Raw genomic sequence first — 22224 nt, 5'->3', positions numbered from 1 at the left:
AGTGAAAAAGAAAAGAAAAAGAGAGAAGAGAAAGTACAAAGTGAAAAGAGTTAGTTAAGGTCGAGATGAAGCATGCAACCATTCAAATACATAACAGAAGCAATTAACTGTTCAGGTGCATTGCATCCCAAACGTGCGGTTGCCTATCTGTTAAACTCTTAAACACTAACAAGTTTGCTGTTGTTATTGATTACATGAAGGTGGCTAGTTTGTTTGCCATTCTGGCAAGCCACCCAACACCAAGTCTAAACACAAGGCGATCATGTCTAGCAAAGAATTAGATGCAAGTGTTGTTGACCTACCAAGAGAGATGGAGGAATCTGAGTCTGGTTTGAAAGAAGAGGTACATAAGCTGAAGCACCAAATGGACGAAATGTACCAAGCATGGATTAGGGGGTATCCTACACCGTCATACCCTGCCAACTACACAGAAAACCCTACTTTCATTCCACCACTATCTCAATCCCAAGATCCCACTATTGTTGATCTGTCCCCTCAGCATGCACCAGGCTTTACCCCTTACCACCACTATCCTGACACCTCAAACCAAACTATCCAGGCTCCCCTAGCCAAAACAACCGCATACCCTGCTCTGCCAGCTACCCCTATTTTTGTAGCCCCTCCGCGAGCTACCCTCCATCGATCTTCTAGTGAGCTGGCATTCCAAGCCCAAGATAACCAGTACTATGCCCCATAGCCCACTTTCAAAGTCACGGATCATTACTCCTACACTCCTCACTTTGAAATTCCTATCAAAACTGAGAAGCCACCCAAAAACGTGGAGCAAGAGGAGATATTTAGGAAGGTAAAGATTTTGGAGCAGTCTTTGAGGAATATGCAAGGGTTAGGAGGCCAAGTGAGTGTGGCTTATAAGGATCTGTGCTTGTTTCCCGATGTACAGCTACCTGCCGAGTTCAAAATGCCCAATTTTGACTTGTACGACGGGCATGAAGACCCCGCGGCCTACTTAAGAGGATTTTGCAGCAAATTGAGGGGTGCTGGTAGGAAAGATGAATTGCTGATTGCATAGTTTAGTCAAAGTTTGAGTGGTGCAGCGTTGGAATGGTACACCCGCCAAGACAACAATAGGTGGTATACTTGGGATGACTTGGCTCAAGCTATAGCTCGGCATTTCCAGTACATCGTAGAAATTGTCCCAGATCACCTATCCTTGAATAAGATAGAGAAAAAGCCCAGTGAGAGTTTCAAGGAGTATGGCTTCCGGTGGAGAGAATAGGAGGCACGAGTTAACCCTCAAATAGAGGAAGATGAAATGGTGGAGTACTTTCTTCAGGCCTTGGAACCTACTTACTTTGGTCATCTGATCTCGGCCACAGGTAAGTCTTTCAATAAAGTGGTGAAGATGGGAGGGATGGTAGAGGAAGGAGTCAAATCTAGCAAGATCATGAGTTACTTTTCAATGAAAGCAACTACACAAGCAATCTAGAATGGCATCGAGGGCGTGTTAGGGAAAAAGAAAAAAGAAGATATTGCTATGGTCATCTCAGGATCATGGCATGGCCCAAGGGGTTCACCTCACCATTACACCCAGCCTCGACCCCAACCTCAAACCTATACCCAAGCTCTATATAATCCACCCCAACACTACTTCCCGCCACAAGACCCTCAATATTCAGTCAGACCACCCCAATACCACGTCCACCACGCACAGTCATATGCTCAACCCCCTCCTTACCCGCAATGGCGTGCCCCAGCTCAACAAAATCCCTATCCACCTCCACAAACATACCGAAACCCTATTGGTCCAAGCTTTCGACCCATGCCGGAGTACAGAAAGGAAAGGCAACAATGAAAACAAACTTTCACCCTGCTTGGAGAGTCTTACACCAATCTATTTCAGAGGTTGAGGCAGTTGGACGTTCTAAGGCCGATCGAGTCAAAATTACCAAATCCCCCTTCTAAGAACCTGGATTATTCCCTCAGATGTGCATATTGTTCTGATGCTCAGGGGCACGACACAGAAAAATGTTGGCATTTGAAGAGCGCCATCCAAGAGCTTATTGATACAAACCAAATCGTGGTCCAAAGCCCGGAAGCTCTAAACATCAATCAAAATCCATTGCCAGCCCATGCCAAAACACATATGATTGAGATAGTGTATAAGGATGGGGAGCCCGAAAATCCTCCGAAGTCTGTCATGATGATCCGTGCCAATGAAAGTAATTTAGTCAAAACTCTAGTAGTTACAAATGCAACATCTTCGATAGTTGAAGGGTTGACAGACAAGCTAAGCAAGCCCGATGTTAAGCTGCCTGTGGCAGTCGTGAAGGGGTTCCCAGATGATGTTAAAACAAAGAAAGGAAAGCTAAAAGTGGTCGTGCCGAGGGTAGCAAGTAAGCCTGTTATAAACATGGAAGGGGATCGCATTGCCCCTGGTATTATTAAACCTGTGACCCAGCTGCCAATAGATAACACCAAGGCTATTCCATGGAATTACAATCGAGTGATAGTAACTTATAAAGGGAAAGAAGTGGAAGAGGAAGTTAATGAAACACGAGGGTTGACTCGTTCGGGGAGATACTTTACCCTAGAGAAATTAGGGAAAGCTAAGTCACTAAAAGATAATCTAGTTCTAGTGAAGAAGTCAGTCACCGTGGAGGAGGCGAAAGAATTCTTGAGGAAAATAAAGGTGCAGGATTACTCCATCATGGAACAATTGAGGAAGACACCCCCTCAAATTTCTCTTCTATCATTGTTGATACATTCAAACGAGCACCGTCGAGCCCTCATGAAGATTTTGAATGAAGCTCACGTCTCTAACAAGATCACAGTGAACTATTTGGAGAAGATTGCCAACAAGATATTCGAGGCAAATAGGATCGCTTTCTTGGATGAAGAGCTGCCTTTGGAGGGTACAGAACACAATCGAGCTTTTTATCTCACAGTGAAATGCGAGGATTCTACGGTCTCGAGGGTACTAGTTGATAATGATTCCAGTGCAAATATTTGCGCTCTCTCCACTCTGCAAAAGTTGAAAATTGATACTGAAAGGATCCACAAGAAGAGCATATGTGTTCGAGGTTTTAACGGAGAGGGAAAAGATTCTGTTGACGATATCATGCTCGAACTGACAATAGGGCCAGTTGAATTTACTATGGAGTTCTAGGTACTAGATGTGGACGTCTCCTATAATTTTCTGTTGGTCAGGACCTGGATACATGTTGCCAAGGCAGTTCCGTCTTCCTTGCACCAAATGGTAAAGTTTGAGTGGGACAGACAAGAAATCGTCGTGCATGGTGACGAGAACTTATGTGCTTACAATGATACATGCGCCCCGTTTATTGAAGTCGGAGATAATAAAGGGCCTTGGGTCTACCAAGCTTTTGAAACAGTGTCAGTTGAGAAGATTCCGGAGGAGGAGTGTATTCCACGTCTAAAGTTAGCCTCCGCATCCATCATGCTAGCAACTGAAATGCTGAAGAATGGTTTTGTGTCGGGCAAGGGTCTGGGCGCATCTTTACAAGGTATCGTGCAGCCAGTGTCTCTACGGAAAAATCTGGGTACGTTTGGTCTAGGATTCAAGCCCACATGGGACGAGGTGAAGAGGCTTAAAAGGTTAAATAAGAAGTCATGGTTACTCCCTAAGCCTATCCCACGCCTCTTCAGGTCTTTCGTTAAGCCAGGGGTCGTGAAATACCCAGTGTCAGCAATCCCAAAGCCCGTGGTTGACTTTGATGAAGAGTTGATTGAAAGGTTTTAGAGTCTATTTGATGAGGTGAACATGGTAGAAATTGGGGAAGGTTCCAGTAAAGCAGATGTGCAGTTTATTGGGCCAAAAGTGAAGCTTAACAATTGGAAGGCTATTCCTCTCCCTACTCAGAAGGAGTTTTGGTAGTTTGCTTTGTTTTCCTTTCTGTTATCTGGATTATTCTTGGGTTGTAATCCAAATTTTTATTTTTCACTTGTTTTGATGTACAAACCCTTCTATCTTTTATTTTCAATGAAATGCAATTTTCCTTTTTCCATTACTCCTAATAGTGTTTCATTTTATCTTTCTTTGTACAGTTCTTTTTATGCTGGTTTCAATGACATGACATGCATGAGGAATTTCGGTCAAGTCTTAAAAGCCAATCTAACTCTGAAATAATAATCCAAGAAGTAGAGTGAGATGATGAAATAGAATATGATGAAGAAGTGGCATTTGAGGAAATTAGTAAAGAATTAAATCATTTTGAAGAGAAACCAAGCCTAATTTGAATGAAACTGAAGCAATCAATTTAGGGGATCCAGATAATATCAGAGAAACCAAGATAAGTGTACACCTGGAACCACAAATCAAGGAAGACATAATCAAAGCACTGTTTGAATATAAAGATATTTTTGCATGGTCATATGATGACATGCCGAATTTGAGTACTGACTTGGTAGTTCACAAACTGCCAACTGATCCGTCATTCCCTCCTATCAAGTAGAAGTTAAGGAAGTTCAAGACTAACATGAGTGTGAAGATCAAGGAAGAAATCACAAAATAGTTGGATGCAAAGGTCATTTGGGTCACTCGATATCCCACTTGGTTAGCTAATATTGTGCCAGTACCAAAGAAGGATGGTAAAACCAGGGTGTGCGTTGATTACCACGATATCAACAAAGCAAGTCCAAAGGATAACTTCCCATTGCCAAATATCCACATCTTGATTGATAACTATGCCAAACATGAGATCGGGTCTTTTGTTGATTGCTATGCACGATATCACCAGATCTTGATGGATGAGAAAGATGCCAAAAAGACAGCGTTCATCACGCCATGGGGAACATATTGCTACCGGGTAATGCCATTTGGTTTGAAAAATGCTAGGGCAACTTAAATGAGGGCATTTACTACCATATTTCATGACATGATACACAAAGAGATTGAGGTTTATGTAGATGATGTGATCATAAAGTCAAAGCAGCAGTCCGACCATGTCGGAGACTTGACAAATTTTTTCCAGAGGCTCCGCAGGTACAACCTTAAGTTCAACCCTACAAAATGTGCATTTGGTGTCCCATCTGGAAAACTATTAGCGTTTATAGTCAATCGGTGAGGTATTGAGTTAGATCCGTCAAAGATCAAAGCCATCCAAGAATTGCCACCGCCAAGGAATAAGACTGAGGTTATGAGTTTGTTCGGGCATTTAAACTACATCAGCAGGTTTATTTCTCAACTCACGACAACTTGTGAGCCCATCTTTAAGTTGCTAAAAAAGGATGTCGTGGTCAAATGGACTGATGAGTTCTAGGAGGAATTTGATAAGATCAATGGTACCTGTTAAACCCACCTGTGTTAGTCCCGACGGAGCCTGAGAGACCTCTAATTCTCTATTTGACAGTCCTGGATAATTCATTTGGTTGTGTGTTGGGTCAACATGATATCACTGGCAAGAAAGAGAAAGACATCTATTATCTCAACAAGAAGTTCACATCCTATGAGGTTAAGTATACTCTCCTTGAAAGGACATGTTGTGCCCTGACTTGGGTGGCACAAAAGTTAAAGCATTATCTTTCGTCCTACACTACTTACCTCATTTCTCGCCTGGATCCTCTAAAGTATATCTTTCAGAAGCCTATGCCCACATGAAGACTTGAAAAGTGGTGGATTTTGCTCACAGAGTTTGACATCATCTATGTGATTCGGACCGCGATGAAAGCCCAAGCATTGGCCGATCATTTGGCCGAGAACCCGGTGGATGAAGAGTATGAGCCATTGAGAACTTATTTTCCTGATAAAGAGGTGATGCATATTGACAAGGTGAAGCCAGATGAAAAGCCAGGGAAACTTTTCTTTGATGGAGCCGCTAACATGAAAGGTGTCGGAATAGGGGCTGTGCTCATTTCTGAAACAGGGCACCACTACCCTGTTATAGCCCAACTTTGTTTCTATTGTACCAACAACATGGTTGAGTACAAGGCATGCATTCTGGATTTAAGGTTAGCTGTAGACATAGGAATCCAGGAAGTATTGGTTTTGGGAGATTCGGATATGTTGGTGCACCAGATTCAAGGAGAATAGGAAACTCAGGATTTGAAGCTCATACTGTATCAACAATGTTTGCATGATCTTTGTCAATAATTCAGATCAATAGAGTTCAGACATATTCCTAGGATCCATAATGAGGTTGTCGACACCTTGGCTACTCTGGCATCAATTTTACACCATCCGGATAAGGCTTATGCCGACCATTTGCATAGTCAAGTTCGTGATCAACATGCTTATTGTAATGTGGTTGAAGAGGAACTTTATTGTGAACCTTGGTCCCACGATATCAGGAAGTACATCAAATCGGGGATATATCCGGTACATGCCACAGGTGATCAAAAGAGAATGATTCGACTTTGGCCAGTGGGTTTTTCTTGAGCAGGGGAATCTTGTACAAGAGAACTCTAGATCTTGGGTTGCTGAGGTGCATAGATGTTAATCAAGCTTTGACCATCATGGCCAAAGTTCATTCCAGAGTTTGCGAGCCGCATATGAGCGGATATGTTTTGGCAAAGAAAATTCTTCGAGTAGGGTATTATTGGCTCACCATGGAATGAGATTGCATCAACTTTGTAGGCAAATGTCATCAATGCTAGGTGCACGGTGATCTGATTCATTCTCCACCACCTTAGTTGCATACAATGTCCACACCTTGGCCCTTTGTTGCTTGGGCATAGATGTCATTGGACCAATTGAGCCAGCAGCATCGAACATGCATAGGTTTATTCTGGTGGCCATTGATTATTTCACCAAGTGGGTTGAAGCTGTAACTTTAAAATCTGTGACCAAGAAGGCAGTGGTGGATTTTGTCCAATCAAATCTCATTTGCCAGTTCGAAATCCCCAAGCTAATCATCACAGATAACGCTGCTAATATCAACAGTCATCTGATGAAAGAGGTATGCCAAGAATTCAAGATTGTGCATCAAAATTCCACTTCGTATCGCCGCCAGGCAAATAGAGCAGTTGAGCCGGCTAAAAAGAATATAAAGATACATCGTAAGATGGTGCAAGGTTCTAGGCAATGGCATGAAAAGTTGCCTTTCGCTTTGTTAGGTTATCGCACTATTGTTCGCACTTCAGTAGGTATAACCCCTTATTTGTTGGTATATGGGACTGAAGCAATTATACCCGCGAAGGTCGAGATTCCATCCTTTCAAATTGTTGCTGAAGCCAAAATTGATGATGATGAGTGGGTCAAAACCCGATTAGAGCAGTTAAGTCTGATTGATGAGAAAAGACTAGCGGCATTATGTCATGGTCAATTGTATCAGAAGAGGATGGCAAGAGCATACAACAAGAAGGTGCATCCCCGAAAATTTGAAGTGGATCAGCAAGTGTTGAAATGCATCCTTTCACATCAGGCTGAAGCTAAAGGTAAGTTCGCCCCAAATTGGCAGGGGCCGTTCATTATAACAATAGTGTTGTCCAAGAGTGCTTTGTATTTAATAGATATAGAAGGCAAACGTGTAGATATGGCTGTCAATTCTGATGCAATCAAGAGATATTATGTATGATTTCTTTGGTTTGTCTGCACTTTTGTTGTTTGTATTTGGCATGTTTCGAAGATTGGAATGACGAAGGCATTTTATTCACCTATCTAAACACTTTTATCATTTGTTACCCCTTTTGAGCTTTATTTATTTTCTTTCATACCCCTCTTTTGGAATTGGAAGTTAGAGTTTAGAAATATAAATAAAAAGAAAATGAAGAAAGGAAAAAGAGAGAATGGAAAATAAGGAAAAGTAAAGCAAAAAAAAGAAGAAAATAAACCCTAGCCGCCCTTAACTCCTCTCCACCTCAACCCACAAACCCTAGCCACCGCCCACCGAAAATCGTCTCACGGTGGCGGCCGGTCTCCAAACCCACCCAAATTTACACCCTATAACCTTCATACTCCCCTAAACCCAAATTCCTTACTGATTTCCCCCAAACAACCCCCACAAAATCACGAAATTCCAAATCTAAGAGGCGGTCAGTTTGTTCAAAGCCCTTGAGTTCGCTATTTCCTCAACGTTCGAGTTCAAAGGCTTGTCTCTGATGCCCTCTTCATGGTTTGGACTCTCATGAGTCTTTTCTTCCAAGGACATCCGGTCAAAATCCATGCAACACCGGATCCCTTGGAGGAAAGGACCTTTGTTGGTCAATTAGCGCGGAGTAGAGCATCCCAGGCTGTCTTGCATTTTTTTTATTTCATAAATGGTAAGGTCTCACCACTGTCCTCTCCATTCTTTTTCTTTTCATGTTTGAGTTAGTAATTTCCTACCCTTTTTAGTTCGTTAATTTGTTTGTTTTGTTTGAGAGTCGTCCCTATTTCAATCTTTAGTCATGTTCAATCAATTTTTTTTAGGGTTTATTAACTTTGTTTAATTCATGCCTACTTAGTGTAACTCTTAAATGGTTTAGTTTAATTTTAATTAGTAGTTAGCTATTTTGTTGTCTGAATCATTTGGTTAGTATGCCTAATTTCCTAATTATCTTTAGGTCAGTTTGTTTTTCGTTCAGTGGTATTTGTTTTAGCTATTTTTGGCATTAATTGAAATTTGTCAGGGGTAAAGGAGTCGAAGCAGTAACTTAAAGGGGTCATTTGAAAGGTGGTAAATAGGAATTTCAGATAGCGTAATTAGAGGGTTCTAGAACATGGGCAGCTGGCCCTATTTGGCCAGTACAAGATGCTGAAGCCAATTAGAAATGGCCAGCTGTCTAGTTCTGTTAAAAAAGATACTCTTTGAGGGTTGTTTTCAAGGGTATTATTCCCCGACTTGGAGGGCACACAACAACTCTCTTAGATTATATATAGAAGCTCTCCTCACTCAATAGATAGAGATTTTCAGACTCTAAAAAAGACCTCTGAAAAAATCCAGCTCCATTGTTCTTCTCCTTTTCTGTTTTTCATTAAAGTTTCAGATTTCTGGTTGTTCAAGCTAAAAATGACTTGATTTTGAAGCTTTGTTGTTTGATATTGTTGTTGCTTTGTTGTGGTTTCCTGCTGTCTTCTACTGTTCTTAGAGATTCACTGCTTTATTTTTGCTCTTTGTCACCAGATATCTCTTGGACTTTGAGTGACCACTGAAGTTCAAGCATGCTCTTTTTCTTTGAAAGAGGTATTTGTAATATGAAATTAATGTTCAAATGTTGAATTTCAGTTTTGTTTTACATGTGGTTCTTTCAAGTTATTTAGCTTTATAGTTTTCTCAGCTTTTGTATAAGTGTTTTAGATCGGCTTGATAGTCGGTAGCTTAGTAGGAAATTTCATGTGTGAATGTTTGAATCAGTTCATCTTTGCATGTATTGTGTCAGAATTTCAAGTTAGTGAACAACTCCAGTAGCTTATTTGGTTGTTTGTTAGAGAATGTCGTCTAGTATGTCATACATGTTCGAAAAAGGCATTGTTTGGTTGCTGAGTACATTCTGCCTAATTATTTAGAATTCCAGCATTACTAAAGTGGTTACATTTTTAAGACTAATGCGATTAATGAGTAGTTTAAGGTTTAAGCTTATATGGTTATTATTAATGGCATGTTATTGAATTAAGGCTTATAATGTAGTTGTTCAGTAATTCGATTTTCAGAATTTATGTAGTGTTTTTTTTTCATATATGAATTAGAAGGAATCAGGCCTCATTAGGGCCTTAACGTTGAAGGCCCTCCTGCTAGAAGCAATTGGGCCTAGCATTGGCCCAGATGAGGCAACCTGGTTGAAACCAGGCTTAACATGTTTCTGCTCTCATTTTCTTTCACTTCTAGGCCCAATTTCGAGCCCAATCAAATTTCAGCACTTCTGGTCATTAAGTTTTGACAGCCTAATAGGCTTATTACTGGCCCAACGCTTTTCCCAAAAATAATTAAAGTTCAACCTATTTACCCAATGCATATTTATAATTAGTAGCCTTACATTGAATTTCTAATTAGTTTTAAAATACGAACACTCGTAGTTTGCTTTAGGCGCGCAATAATAAATCATCATAGCTACGGGTGCGGTTCTCATGACATAGTTGTGATACATAATTTCCGTATTCGGGTGCACATTTCATGTGACCCGGCCACAACTTCTAATAGTCATAATAAAATAAACATGTCGCAAACCACAGGTGCATTTCATGTAGCGTGGTTTACGATGTGTTCCAAAACAAACAAGGGTACAACAATCGTGATTTGTTCTATAAACATTAAAAGGCGTTGAAAAGTTAAAAATGCACCTAGGTTTAAAATGTGTAATTAATCAGATAATTAGGCCAATTAATAATAGTTGAGAGAGCGTGCAAAAACCATGGAATCCTCGGAATTCCTATCACCTTCTCTCGGGTTAACAGAATCCCTTACCCGGATTTCTGTATTTCACGGACTGTGATACAAAGTCCAAATTCCTCGATTAGAGATTTTAAACCGGTGACTTGGGACACCATAAATTATCCCAAGTGGCGACTCTGAATTTGAATAAATAATCCGTTTCGATTATTGTCACTTTAATTGGAAAGACTCCCCTATACCCTTTTGGGTAGAAAAAGTAGGTGTGACAAGAATCATAACAATAACATAAGGGTGGGGGGAGTGAACAATAATAAAACATATTTCATATAACAAACAACCCTAATTCAAGGCATAGTAATAGCCTAGGGTCTAATTCGGACAATTACCACACATACGCTCGTGTACCCATGCGTCACCTTGTGTGCACGTCGTTTCACATAGCACAAGTAATGCAAATTAGACCAAATTCTAAGGGAAAATTCTCTCACACAAAGTTAGGCAAGATACTTATCTCAAACAAGCTAAATCAATACTCTAAGAAGCCCTTCCCGCGTGAATCAACCTCTGGACGACTCAAATCTAACTAAAACAACTTAATAATATCAATAAAGGCCATAGGAAACAAGCTCAAACAATAAGGCTAAGATCTTTGTTCAATTATATAAAGTCAACTCAAAAAGTCAACCCCGGGCTTGCACCCTGTAACCCGACCAAACTCAAAAATTCTGAACACATATTCTAATACGAGCTCAAATATATGTGCTTCATCCAATTCCGACCTCAAATCGACCTTCAAATCGTAGATTTTTACGTTAGAAAAGTTTTTACTAAATTCCCAATTTCTTCACTTAGATTTATCAATCAATCGCTAAAATCAAGGTTGGAATCATGAATAATAAACAAATCTGAGTAACAAATACTTACCCCAATCAAAATCGTGAAAATTCCCTCCAAAATTACCCAAATCCGAACTCTATAGCTCAAAATGTGATTAAAAAAACCAAAACCCTCGAAATGGAATACTTAAATGATCTGCCCATGTGTACACATCGCGATTGCGAGACCAACATCGCAATCGCGAAGGCAAAATCCCCGCCCAGCTGCTGACCCATCTACGCGAACACGAGGACACCTTCGCAAATGCGGTGCTCAACCTGCTGGGCCTAGGGGAACATGTTCTTATACATGCAATCGCGAAGAACAAACGCGTGCCATCACCCCTAACCAGCCTTCCTCTACGCGAACGCGGTCTCCCTTTGCGATTGTGAAGGACACTGCCTCTCAAGCACCGTGAACGCGATCTCTCCTATGCGAACACGAATAACAAACCTCGCTGGACACCAAATTCTCTCCGTGATCGCGATAAAGGAAACCAAACATCAACAAATCTGTAGTCCAAAACAAGGGAAAAAGATCAGAAACCCATCCGAAACTTACCCGAGCCCCTCGGGACCCTGTCCAATCACACCAACCAATCCCAAAACATAACACGAACTTGCTCGTGGACTCAAATCACACAAAAGAACATCAAGACTACGAATCACACCTCAATTCAAGCCTAAGGAACTAATCCAAACTTTCAAATTCAAAACTTACGCCAAACATGCCTAAACAATTTGAAATGACCTCAAATTTTGCATGCAAGTTTCAAATAACACAATGAACCTATTCCAGCTCCCTGAACCACAATTCGAACTTGATATCATCAAAGTCAACTCTCGGTCAAACCAATCAACCTTCCAAACCTTTAACTTTCCAACTTTTGCCAAATAGAACTAAATCAACCTAGGAAACCATTCAGGAGTCATCTAGATAAAAGTCAAATTCCGGTCAACTCTTACAACTTAAGCCTCCAACCAATGCCAAATAAATCCAAAACCTTCTCGATACCCATACAACCATCCCCGCAAATCATGTAACCACAAATGCACATGTGTAAAGCATCAAATAGGGAAAACAAGGCTAAAATACTCAAAATGACCAGTTGAGTCGTTACAAGTTAATAGTATAAACCTTTAGAACTATTATAGTAATATAATGTTCAAAGTAAAAATAATGATGATCTATTTGCATATACTCTTGCTATCAGGACGATTACTGCAAAGCTCACATATGCAAAGTTCTTTTCTATGTTTATAGAAAGAAAAGAAGTAAAGAGAACAAGAAAAACAAACCTTCTATTTTTTCGATACATACTTCACTGCCTACAATCTACAAATAGATACTAAAATACTCTTATGCATGTTGACATATAAAGCCATTTGGCCCGATTGAACCATGGAATCCAATGAACGATTAATTCAGAGTTGATATAATTCTCCTTCAAATTCGATCTGATATACTGGCCTAGACTATACCGAGACAAAATCTTCGGGTAATGTTAAACAATCTAACAAATGAAGAAGATTAAGAAATCCGATTGTGCATTGTCCTTTTAAGCCTAACTGAATTGGAATAAGTCTACATAGTAGCTTGTTAGAAAATTTGGCAACCAAATCAATTTTTGTAAGGACTGCAGGGGTTGTTGGGTAGCAGAAATAGAAGAAGATAGTAAAGTGTGAAGTAATGAAGCATAAGCAGGTCTTTTTTCCACAAAAATATGCTGAGGAATGGTCCCCAATTGAGCTAGTTTCAACCATAAATATAGCTTCGTGGGTGAGCTAGCTGTGGCACATTACATTAGCAGTAGTGGTTGGTCATGGTGAAGTTTTGGTATACTGGATCTATCAAGTGTCAACTTACTAGGTATAGTTGTTAACACTGAAATTTCACATAGATCAGTCGAATAGCTAGTCCAACAGAGAAAGAAAATTTGAATCGTCAAGGTAAACATTGCCTAATTAGCTGATCAAGTGAAAGTTCTTTTCCTTCTTGATGATGAGCCTAGGTACGAATGACCACGGAATGTCAAACTAACTAGGTACGAATAGGCAACGAATTGTACAAAGAACACACATTACTAAACCTTAGAAACATTAGTTATTGCAAATAAAGGACCCACGGAAATAATATTTAAGATATAGAAGCGGAATAATAACATACCATCAAGATATGGTTCTTAACATGAATAAAAGAGGACCTGACAATAATATGTTTACGTGAAAAATCCTTCTGAATAAGAGAAAATAACCATGACCCTAAGATGAGCAACCGATATCACTATAGCAGAGAATTTTACACTTTGTAGGCCTAAGTAATACTGCAAAGACTACTACAACACTCAAAGAAATAACCAACACCAACACCAGCAAACCTGGTATAATCCCACAAAGTGGGGTCTGGGGAGCGTAGAATGTACGCAGACCTTACCTCTACCTTGTGAAGGTAGAGAGATTGTTTCTGATAGACCCCCGGCTCAAGGTAAAAGTGAAAAAGAAGCATACACAGCAAGTAGTAACAACAACAAGATAAAGTGATAATGTGGCAAAAGATATAATAATCGAAGCAAAAGAACCGAAATATAGTAAAAGAAATCTACGGATAAGAAGTTACGAAAGTACGATACTAATACTAATACTACCGACATGCAAAGGAGACACCCCCAGCTATATACTAACCTTCTACCATAATTCCCAACCTCCACACCCTCCTATCAAGGGTCATTTTTTCAGTAAGATGAAATTGTGTCATGTCATGCCTAATCACCTCTCCCAAATACTTCTTAGTCCAACCTCTACATCTCCTCAGCCCCACCATAGCAAACCTCTTACACCTCCTCACAGGGACATCTATGTACCTCCTCTTCACATGCCCTTACCATCTCAGCCTTGCTTCCCTCATCTTATCCTCCACATGGCCCACTCCCACCTTGTCTAAGATATCTTCACTCCTAATCTTATCTCTCATGGTATGTCCATACATCTATCTCAGTATCCTTATTTTTGCTACTTTCATCTTTTGGACATGAGTATTCTTGACAGGACAACACTCCGCCATATACAAGATAGTCGGTCTAACCACCACTCTGTAAAACTAACCTTAAGTCTTGGTGGCACTTTCTTATCACACATAACCCTAGAAGTGAGCCTTTATTTCATCCACCCAACTCCAATTCGATATGTGACATCATCGTCTATATCTCCATTACTTGAAATTACAAACCAGAGGTTATTAAAGCTACCTTTCTTGGGGATGACTTGTGAATTCAGCCTCACTTCTATGTCCGCTACTCAAAGAAATAACCCTATTTTTATATTTCAACCTTACTATAATATTATTTACACTCTCTATTTTTCTCACACCCCGTATGTGATACTTTACACTCTTTTTGCTCTTAATGTTTGGAAATGAACAAAATGAAACATTATTTGGTCTCCAAGCTCAAAATTAAAGCACAAGAGAAAAGCCCAAAAATCCTCCAACTCAAAAATCTTTCATTTCCCCCGAGAAGCAATGAAATCCAAGTCTTTGGCCAATAGGCTCAAGCCTATTTTATCCACATGCCTATATTATATGGAACATACCTTACAAATATTCTCATCCAGTCTCATTCACCTGAAAGAGGTCGTACCTGTTTCTAGTTTGAGTGCTTGCCGACAAGTTATTTGTACAACTCAAACGTATTTCTTGGTACCATCTCGGTCAGCATATCTGAAGGATTCTCACTTGTAAGGATCTTCTTAAACCTGCATAGATTCGTCCTCTATCTTTTCTTAAATCCAGTGATAACGTATGTCGATATGCTTATTTCTTACATAGTACATGACCTTCTTGCTCAAATCGATTGCACTTTGACTGTCATACTAGACGACATACTCCTTCTAATGCAATCCAATATCTTGAAAGAATCGCTTCAACCATATCATCTCTTTGACAACTTCAATAGCAGCAATATACTTTGCTTAAGTTATATAGAGTGCGAAATAATTTTGCATTTTCGACTATCATGATATAGCTCTTCCTAAAAATATGAACATGTATCCAATAATAGATTTTTATTATCAAGATCATCTGCCATATAAGCATCCATGTAACCCTTCAAGGTTGGGTTAGATCCTCCAAAATACAAGCAGTCTCCTGTAGTACCTCTCAACTACCTGCATATCGACTTGACTGCTTTCCGATGTTCTTTTTCAGAATTTTCAAGGAACTTTCTAACAAAACCAACAACATGAGAAATAACAAATCTAAAGCATACCATTGCATACATTAGGCTTTCAACTGCTGAAGAATAAAGAGCTCTGGCCATGCTCTATTTATCTTGCTTTGTTGTAAGATACATCTTCTTGCTCTTTAATAGATGACTAGCAAGAAGTAAACTAATGGACTTAACACTGTTCATGTTGAAGCATTCTAGTACACGTTTAATGTACATCTTCTGCTATGGCGACAACTTTCTGCTTGTTCATTCCCGAATAATCTTCATCCCTAAATTTGTTGTGCTAAGCCAAGTCTTTCATGTCAAATGATTTAGACAAATATCTTTTAAACTTGCAATCAACTCTTTGTTGTATCCTAAGATCAAAATATCATCCATATACAACAATAAAATAATAAAGTTTTTGTCAACAAATCCTTTGAAGTATACACATGGATTTGAAAAGGTCTTTGTGTACGTTTGACTTTTTATGAATGAGTCATACTTCATATACCACTGCTTTTGTGCCTGCTTCAATCCATAGGGATTCTTATTCAATTTTCACATCAATATATTTTTTAGCTACTTCAAATCCTTCTGGATGCTCTCATATAAATCACATCTTCCAAGTCTCCATGAAGAAATATAGTTTTCACAGCTAACTGCTCCACATCAAGATCTAGGCTAGTTGCTAAGCTCAAAATTATTCGAGTAGAAGTTATTTTGATAATTTATTTTTCTTGAAATCAATACATTTCTTCTATTTAAAGCCATTTACCATGAATCGAGTTTTGTACCTGACCAGCTGGCCATTTTCATCTTTCTTGAGTTTAAAGACTCACTTGCACTTGAGCAATTCATTACCATTTAGAAGTTCGACCAGTTTGTACATCCCATTTTCCTGTAGAGATTCCTTCTCTTCTTGCATGACTTTCATTCATTGGTCCTATTTTAGATGGGATAATACCTCCTTAAGAATTATTGGCTCATGTTCGTCACTAATAAGGATATACTCTGAGGAAGTGTACTTGGATGATTGTACCTTTTGCCTTTCTAATCTCCTCAAAGGTTTAAATTGTTCTTTTCTTCCTGAGTAAGTTATTCCACTTGTTCAATATAATTATTGAGTTGCTTCCCTTGCTCAAAGCCTCATCAAGTTCCTCTCCCTGCTTGAAAACATCGCCATTCATACTTTCTATAATTGTGGGATGATTAGAAGTAGAAGGAATGGAAATAAGGTTAGGGACTGTACCGTTCTCTTTCTTGACCTTCTCTGATATATCATCAACACTTCCAACTTCATATTCTCAAAAGATGTTTTTGATGACCTTCTTTTTTACCTGATCTCAGAATCTATACCCAAACTCTTTATTTCCATATCCAATGTATATGCAGGGAACAAATTTACCATCCAACTTTGTTCTCTACTCTTTTGGTACATATGCAAAAGCTTTGCAACCGAACACCTTAAAATGCGAGTAGGACACCTACTTGTTGGTCTAAACTCTCTCTAGGATCAAACTTCAATGGAACTTAGGGACTACGATTGATCAGGTAATGGGCTATCTGAACTACTTCAACCTAGAATAACTTAGACAATTCAGACATTTAAGCATGCTTCTCACCTTCTCAACAATAGTGCGATTCATCCTCTCAGCTACTATTATGTTGTGGGTTTCCAGAAATTGTCTTTTCATGTCTGGTCCTATGGCTCGAAAATACTCCTTAAATTCCCTTGAAGTGTACTCACCTCCATTATCAGTACAGAGACGCTTTAGATTTTGACTTGTAATGATCTAACTAGTCGTTTTGAGTATTTTGGCCTTGTTTCCCCTATTTAATGTCTTTCTTATATTTATTTGTGATTACATGAATTGCCTGTTTGGTTGGTTTGGTTTTGTAAGGCTTTGGAGTGAATTGGGACACTTAGTCCCAAGGTTGGAAGCTTAAGTTATAAGAGTTGACCGGAGTTTGACTTTGTGTAGACGACTCTGTAATAGTATTTTGATGGTTTCGATAGCTTTTTATGGTGATTTTGGACGTAGATGTATGTCCGTATGTAGATTTGAAGGTCCTTAGGCTCAAATGGTATTTTTGGCGAAAGTTTAAAAGTTGAATGTTTGGAAGGTTAATAGGTTTTACCGGGAGTTGACTTTGATGGTATAGGGTTCGTATTTTGGTTCTGAGAGTTGGAATATGTCTATTGTGTCATTTGGGAATTTCATGCAAAATTTGAGGTAACTACGAGTTGTTTAAGCTTGTTCGGCATACGTTTTGAATTTGTAAATTTCATTAGTTTCCTTAGGCTTGAATTGAGGTACGGTTTGTGTTTTTGATATTGTTTGGTGTGATTTAAGGCTTCAAGTATGTCCATATAACGTTTTAGGATTGGTTGGAATGATGGGACAGGGTCCTGGAGGCCCTGGGGTTGTTTCGGATTGAGTTTGGACCATTTTTGGATTTGTTGGCATTGCTGAAGACTGTGAGCTTCTAGTGTTTTTGCATCTGCATGGGGCTTGGCCGCAGATGTGTTCCTGCAAGTGCGGCTAATTGAGAGCAGGTGCGAAGGAGGAGGATGTCATAGAAATTCCAGATAAGCGGACCATGGTGCACAGGTGCGCATGCGCAGGTGCGTAGGTTTTTCCGCAGAAGCGGCTTGGGCCTGCAAAAGCGGCAAGTCGGGAAGTTAGTCATTTTTGCATATGCGATGGTTTTTCTGCAGTTGCAGTGTCGCAGGTATGACTAAGTAGACTTCAAGTGCAATTTTGCTGGGTAGTTTTATATTAGAAGGGTTTTGTTATTTTTCCCACATTTGGAGTTGTGGAGCTCGGCTAAGAACGATTTTTGGAGTGCTTTTCTTCACAATTGAAGGGGTAAGTAATCTTCACTCACTTTTGATATTAGATATTGATTACCCATAGATTATTATACCTAATTTATGATAATTTAAGGTGAAATTTGGGGATTTGTTTCTTTGATTTTTGAGAGTGAGAGTTAGTGATTTGAAGTTGGAATGTGTGTTTAGAATTTATGAGTTTAGTCAGGTTTCGGGGTGCATGTCGGGGGTTGAATTTTTGAGTTGACCTTTTTTATTTTAATTAAAGATCGAATCTTTATTATTTGGAATCATTTCCTATGACCTTTATTTATGATATTAAATGATTTTGGCTAGATTCGAGCCGTGTGGAGGTTGATTTATGCAGGAAATGACTTTTTTGAGTACTGATTTGGTTCATTTTAGGTAAGTATCTTGCCTAACCTTGTGTGGGGGAAATACCTCTTAGGTTCTAATCTTAATTGTTGATTTCTATGATGTGATAAGTGATGTGTACATGATGTGACGAGCGTGTATACAGATACTATGTGTGGTTTTGACTGGAATAGACTGTAGGCTATTAATATGCCTTAAGTTGATAATGAACTTTATATGAAACTTATGATATCACTTTATGACTATTTGATCATGATCATTTCTTTGACTTTGCCATAGTCATGCTTTGTTTATTGAACCCCTCTCCGCATCTATGATTATTTGTTATGTCGTCGTGCATGGTTGTTGAAAGTTGTGAACTTATACTTTGAGGAAAATTTGGTACCATTGTTGTGATATTGTGGCACTTGGCATTATTATTTTTCTGGTACCTATCACTTGTAGACATACTGAGCGGATTGATTGGGGGTGTCGACGTGAGGTTTTTTGCTGTGTGATTGTGTCTATTGTTGTGGGCGTGGGGCGAAATAAGGGTGGCATTATCTCGAATTGCCCACATGGAAAAGTAAAGGTGGATATATGTGCATTGGAAAAAAAAGAGTGGCATACCATTGATATATGCACATGCGACATAATATGGGTGGCATTTTGATGATGTTATGTAATATTTCAAGGTGTTTTCTTGGTGTTGTGATTATGTTAAGATGGTGTTAATAATTTATTCTCATAATTGAATCTGAAAGCTTACATTTTGCATTTACTTGAGTTAATGGCCGTATTTGACATTTTATCACATGTCTTACCTCTATTTGATGTTTCTTGATCAAAGATGGGTTTTACTACGCTGAGTTGTTATTATATGTTCTAAAGGGATTATGATTATTGTTTTCAGTTATATTTCAATTATCAGTATTCTTTGTTATATTCATTGCACGAGTTATTGTCTAGTGAGTATCAAATGACTTGAAACTCGTCACTACTCTACCGAGGTTAGTCTTGATATTATTGAGTATTGTTGTGTTGCACTCATAATATGCTTCTATATACTTTTTTACCGATTCAGGTACTTCAGATCAGGTTGAGCAGTAGTGAGGCTTTTGGTACACCAAAGACTTTAAGGTATCCCTGCATGATCCGACCGCAGATTTTGGAGTCAGCATCTTGTTTCATTAATATTGTTTATGTATTTTAAACAATACTGAATTTAGAGATATTCCCTTGTATTCAGAAAGAGATCATGACTATGTATTATCTGGATCTGGGGAGTTTTGTTAAGTATTGCCATTGTGGCATGTATTACTCTTTTTTATGCATTTATATTAAACTTTGTTACGTCATATCATGTTTTACTATTTTAAATATATGTTAAGGGTTAGGCTTATCTAGTTTTAGAAACTAGGTGCCATCACAACTCCTATAGAGGATTTTGGGTCATGACAAGTTGGTATCAAAGCTCTAGATTCTACGAGTCACGAGAAATTTTAGTAGATTCATGCGGATTGGTATGGAGATGTCTGTATTTATCTTCGAGAGGCTACAAAACTATTAGAAAATTTCACTTCTTTCATTCCTTTTCATGTGGATTTATTGATTTTAGAGCTTGAGCTTTTCTATTTTTATTCTCTCAATGATGGTGAGCACACGCACTACCAGATTAGATGAGTAGACACTCGTGCCCCCTGCTAGAGCCGTGAAAGGTTGGGGCCGAGGTAGAGGCAAAGGCAGAGGAGGGGCACGTACTATAGCTAGAATATCTGCTAGAGAAGCAGTGGAGAAGCCACCAGTTGAGAACATCTACATTGGGGACCAGGTACCTGAGATGCCTATTGCTACCCCTAGACTCCAAGAGGCTCTCACACATTTCTTGAGCATGTTTGGTACCTTGTATTTGGAAGGATTGATCCTGTCACATCTCCTTTTTGCGCGCCCGCCCCGAAGGGTAAGATGCACGAGGGAGTTTTTCCAATTTAAGTGACAATATTCGAAATGAGATTATTTATTTAATTCAGAGTCGCCACTTGGGAAAGGTTTGGCTTTTGGTGTCCCAAGTCACCGGTTTATCTTGAATCCCGAATCGAGGAAAATATTCGACTTTTCCAAATGAAGTCTGCGAACCAGAAATTCTAAGTAAGGAATTCTGTTGACCCGAGGGAAGGTGTTAGGCACCCTCGAATCCCGTGGTTCTAGCACGGTCGCTTAAATTGTTATAATGGCTAAATATCTGATTTAAATACATGTTGTGACTTATGTGCTTTTATTAAGTTTAAACCGCTTTTATTATTATCATTTATTTTTTATAGAATTGCAACGTCGTGAAAATGCATCTCGAACCACGTCACAATCAATGCACCCGTAGTTGTTAACACATTTCGACTCCGTTGAGATTTGAATTTGGGTCACATAAATGCGCACCCGAATTTAAGAATGTAATTTAATTAAGTCGCGCCTAAAGAGTCTAACGCGTTATTATATTTAGGGAAGGCAGTGAAATTCACTAAATAGTCCATCCCAAATTCTAAGTATTCAATATATATACACTTATGAGGGCCCCGCAGTTTGTGTCTCTCATTTGGCAAGGCTCGTCTCGTTGTTTTTAAAAGGATAATCTTGGCATAACTACATTTCCTATTTTTTTGGTTTTCTAAAATAAATGGAAGAAAGAAAATACATTCTAATTAAGTTACATGTTTGGCCTAACTTGGATTCTTGTTAGTCATCTGATTAATTATTTACGGGAATTGTTTCGTGCCTTATTCCATGGGTAAGCATGCTTTAATTTGATAAAGGGGATTGCATGTGAAATTTGATGAAAGGCTAAACTTACTCCAAATATTTCTTGAGTTGAATTTAACTAACTTATTTAGACTAGATTAAGGGAATTAACTACTAGAAATTATTACTAATGGAATTCGAACGGGGTCCTATATACTGCCTAACGGGATCCGATAAAAAGACTTAAAATAAATCAAAACTGCGTTGTATTTAATAAGGTTGAAGCATTCTACCCTATGCATACAATTATAGCTGAAAAGGAATCTAGTTATCATTATGTCAACTATTCATGCATTCTACGAATTGCATAATTGCATCCTTCGCACAATCAAACAACTATGAATCATAATAAAAAAAAGACTAAAACTTTAGTTAAGTGTAAACTAACTATCATTTTATGCTATTGAATTACAAACTAGCAAGTTACACGAGCCTATCAATATACCATGAGTATTGCAGCAAATAATCAAACTTCTTCAACATCTTTCACTTCATGCTTTCAACTGTAACAGTTACATCAATGTGGGATTCGAAATGTGTACCTGGAATGCTGAAAATGCAAAGAAGAAGAAGAAGAAGAAGATAGGGAAAATCAGCAGCAGCAGCAATAAGATAGCAGCAACGACAAAGCAACACAACATCAATGACAATCCCAGGCAACATGAACCAAAGCAAATAAACCGACGATACAGTACCCACTGTCAATTTTCAAATACTCAAAGAAAAATCCTAAATCTCGACAGAACTAGTAGCAACTTGATGCTAAATTTCAAACAAAAGGATGAGGAACAGTAGTGTTTTCAGTTTCAAATAAACAAGAATTTCTTTTCTATCTCCCTCCCTGATTTCTGAAACCTCTCTTTCTTATTCAAAACTGTTTCTATCTAGTTTCAGCTTCTCTTTGTATGTGTGTGTGTATCTGTGTCTGTGTGTGTATG

General features: G+C 38.8%; 2 protein-coding genes across 2 annotated transcripts; both read left to right on the top strand.

The window, feature by feature from the left end:
* The first annotated feature begins 262 nt into the window (after window positions 1–262).
* On the top strand, window positions 263–3721 carry LOC138887555 (uncharacterized). The gene is made up of 4 exons (XM_070169314.1): window positions 263–658; window positions 767–856; window positions 1970–3120; window positions 3169–3721. The coding sequence occupies exons 1-4, from the start codon at window positions 263–265 to the stop codon at window positions 3719–3721; spliced, it is 2190 nt and encodes a 729-aa protein (XP_070025415.1).
* A 2968-nt stretch (window positions 3722–6689) lies between these two features.
* Window positions 6690–22081, top strand: LOC138887554 (uncharacterized). Its single transcript, XM_070169313.1, has 4 exons — window positions 6690–7353; window positions 7429–7487; window positions 19578–19633; window positions 21799–22081. Exons 1-4 carry the CDS (start codon window positions 6690–6692, stop codon window positions 22079–22081), a joined length of 1062 nt encoding a protein of 353 aa, XP_070025414.1.
* The last annotated feature ends 143 nt before the right edge of the window (window positions 22082–22224 follow it).

The sequence above is a fragment of the Nicotiana sylvestris genome, chromosome 3, assembly GCF_000393655.2.
Source record: "Nicotiana sylvestris chromosome 3, ASM39365v2, whole genome shotgun sequence".
NCBI lineage: Eukaryota > Viridiplantae > Streptophyta > Magnoliopsida > Solanales > Solanaceae > Nicotiana > Nicotiana sylvestris.
This window is presented reverse-complemented; position numbering and strand designations above follow the sequence as displayed.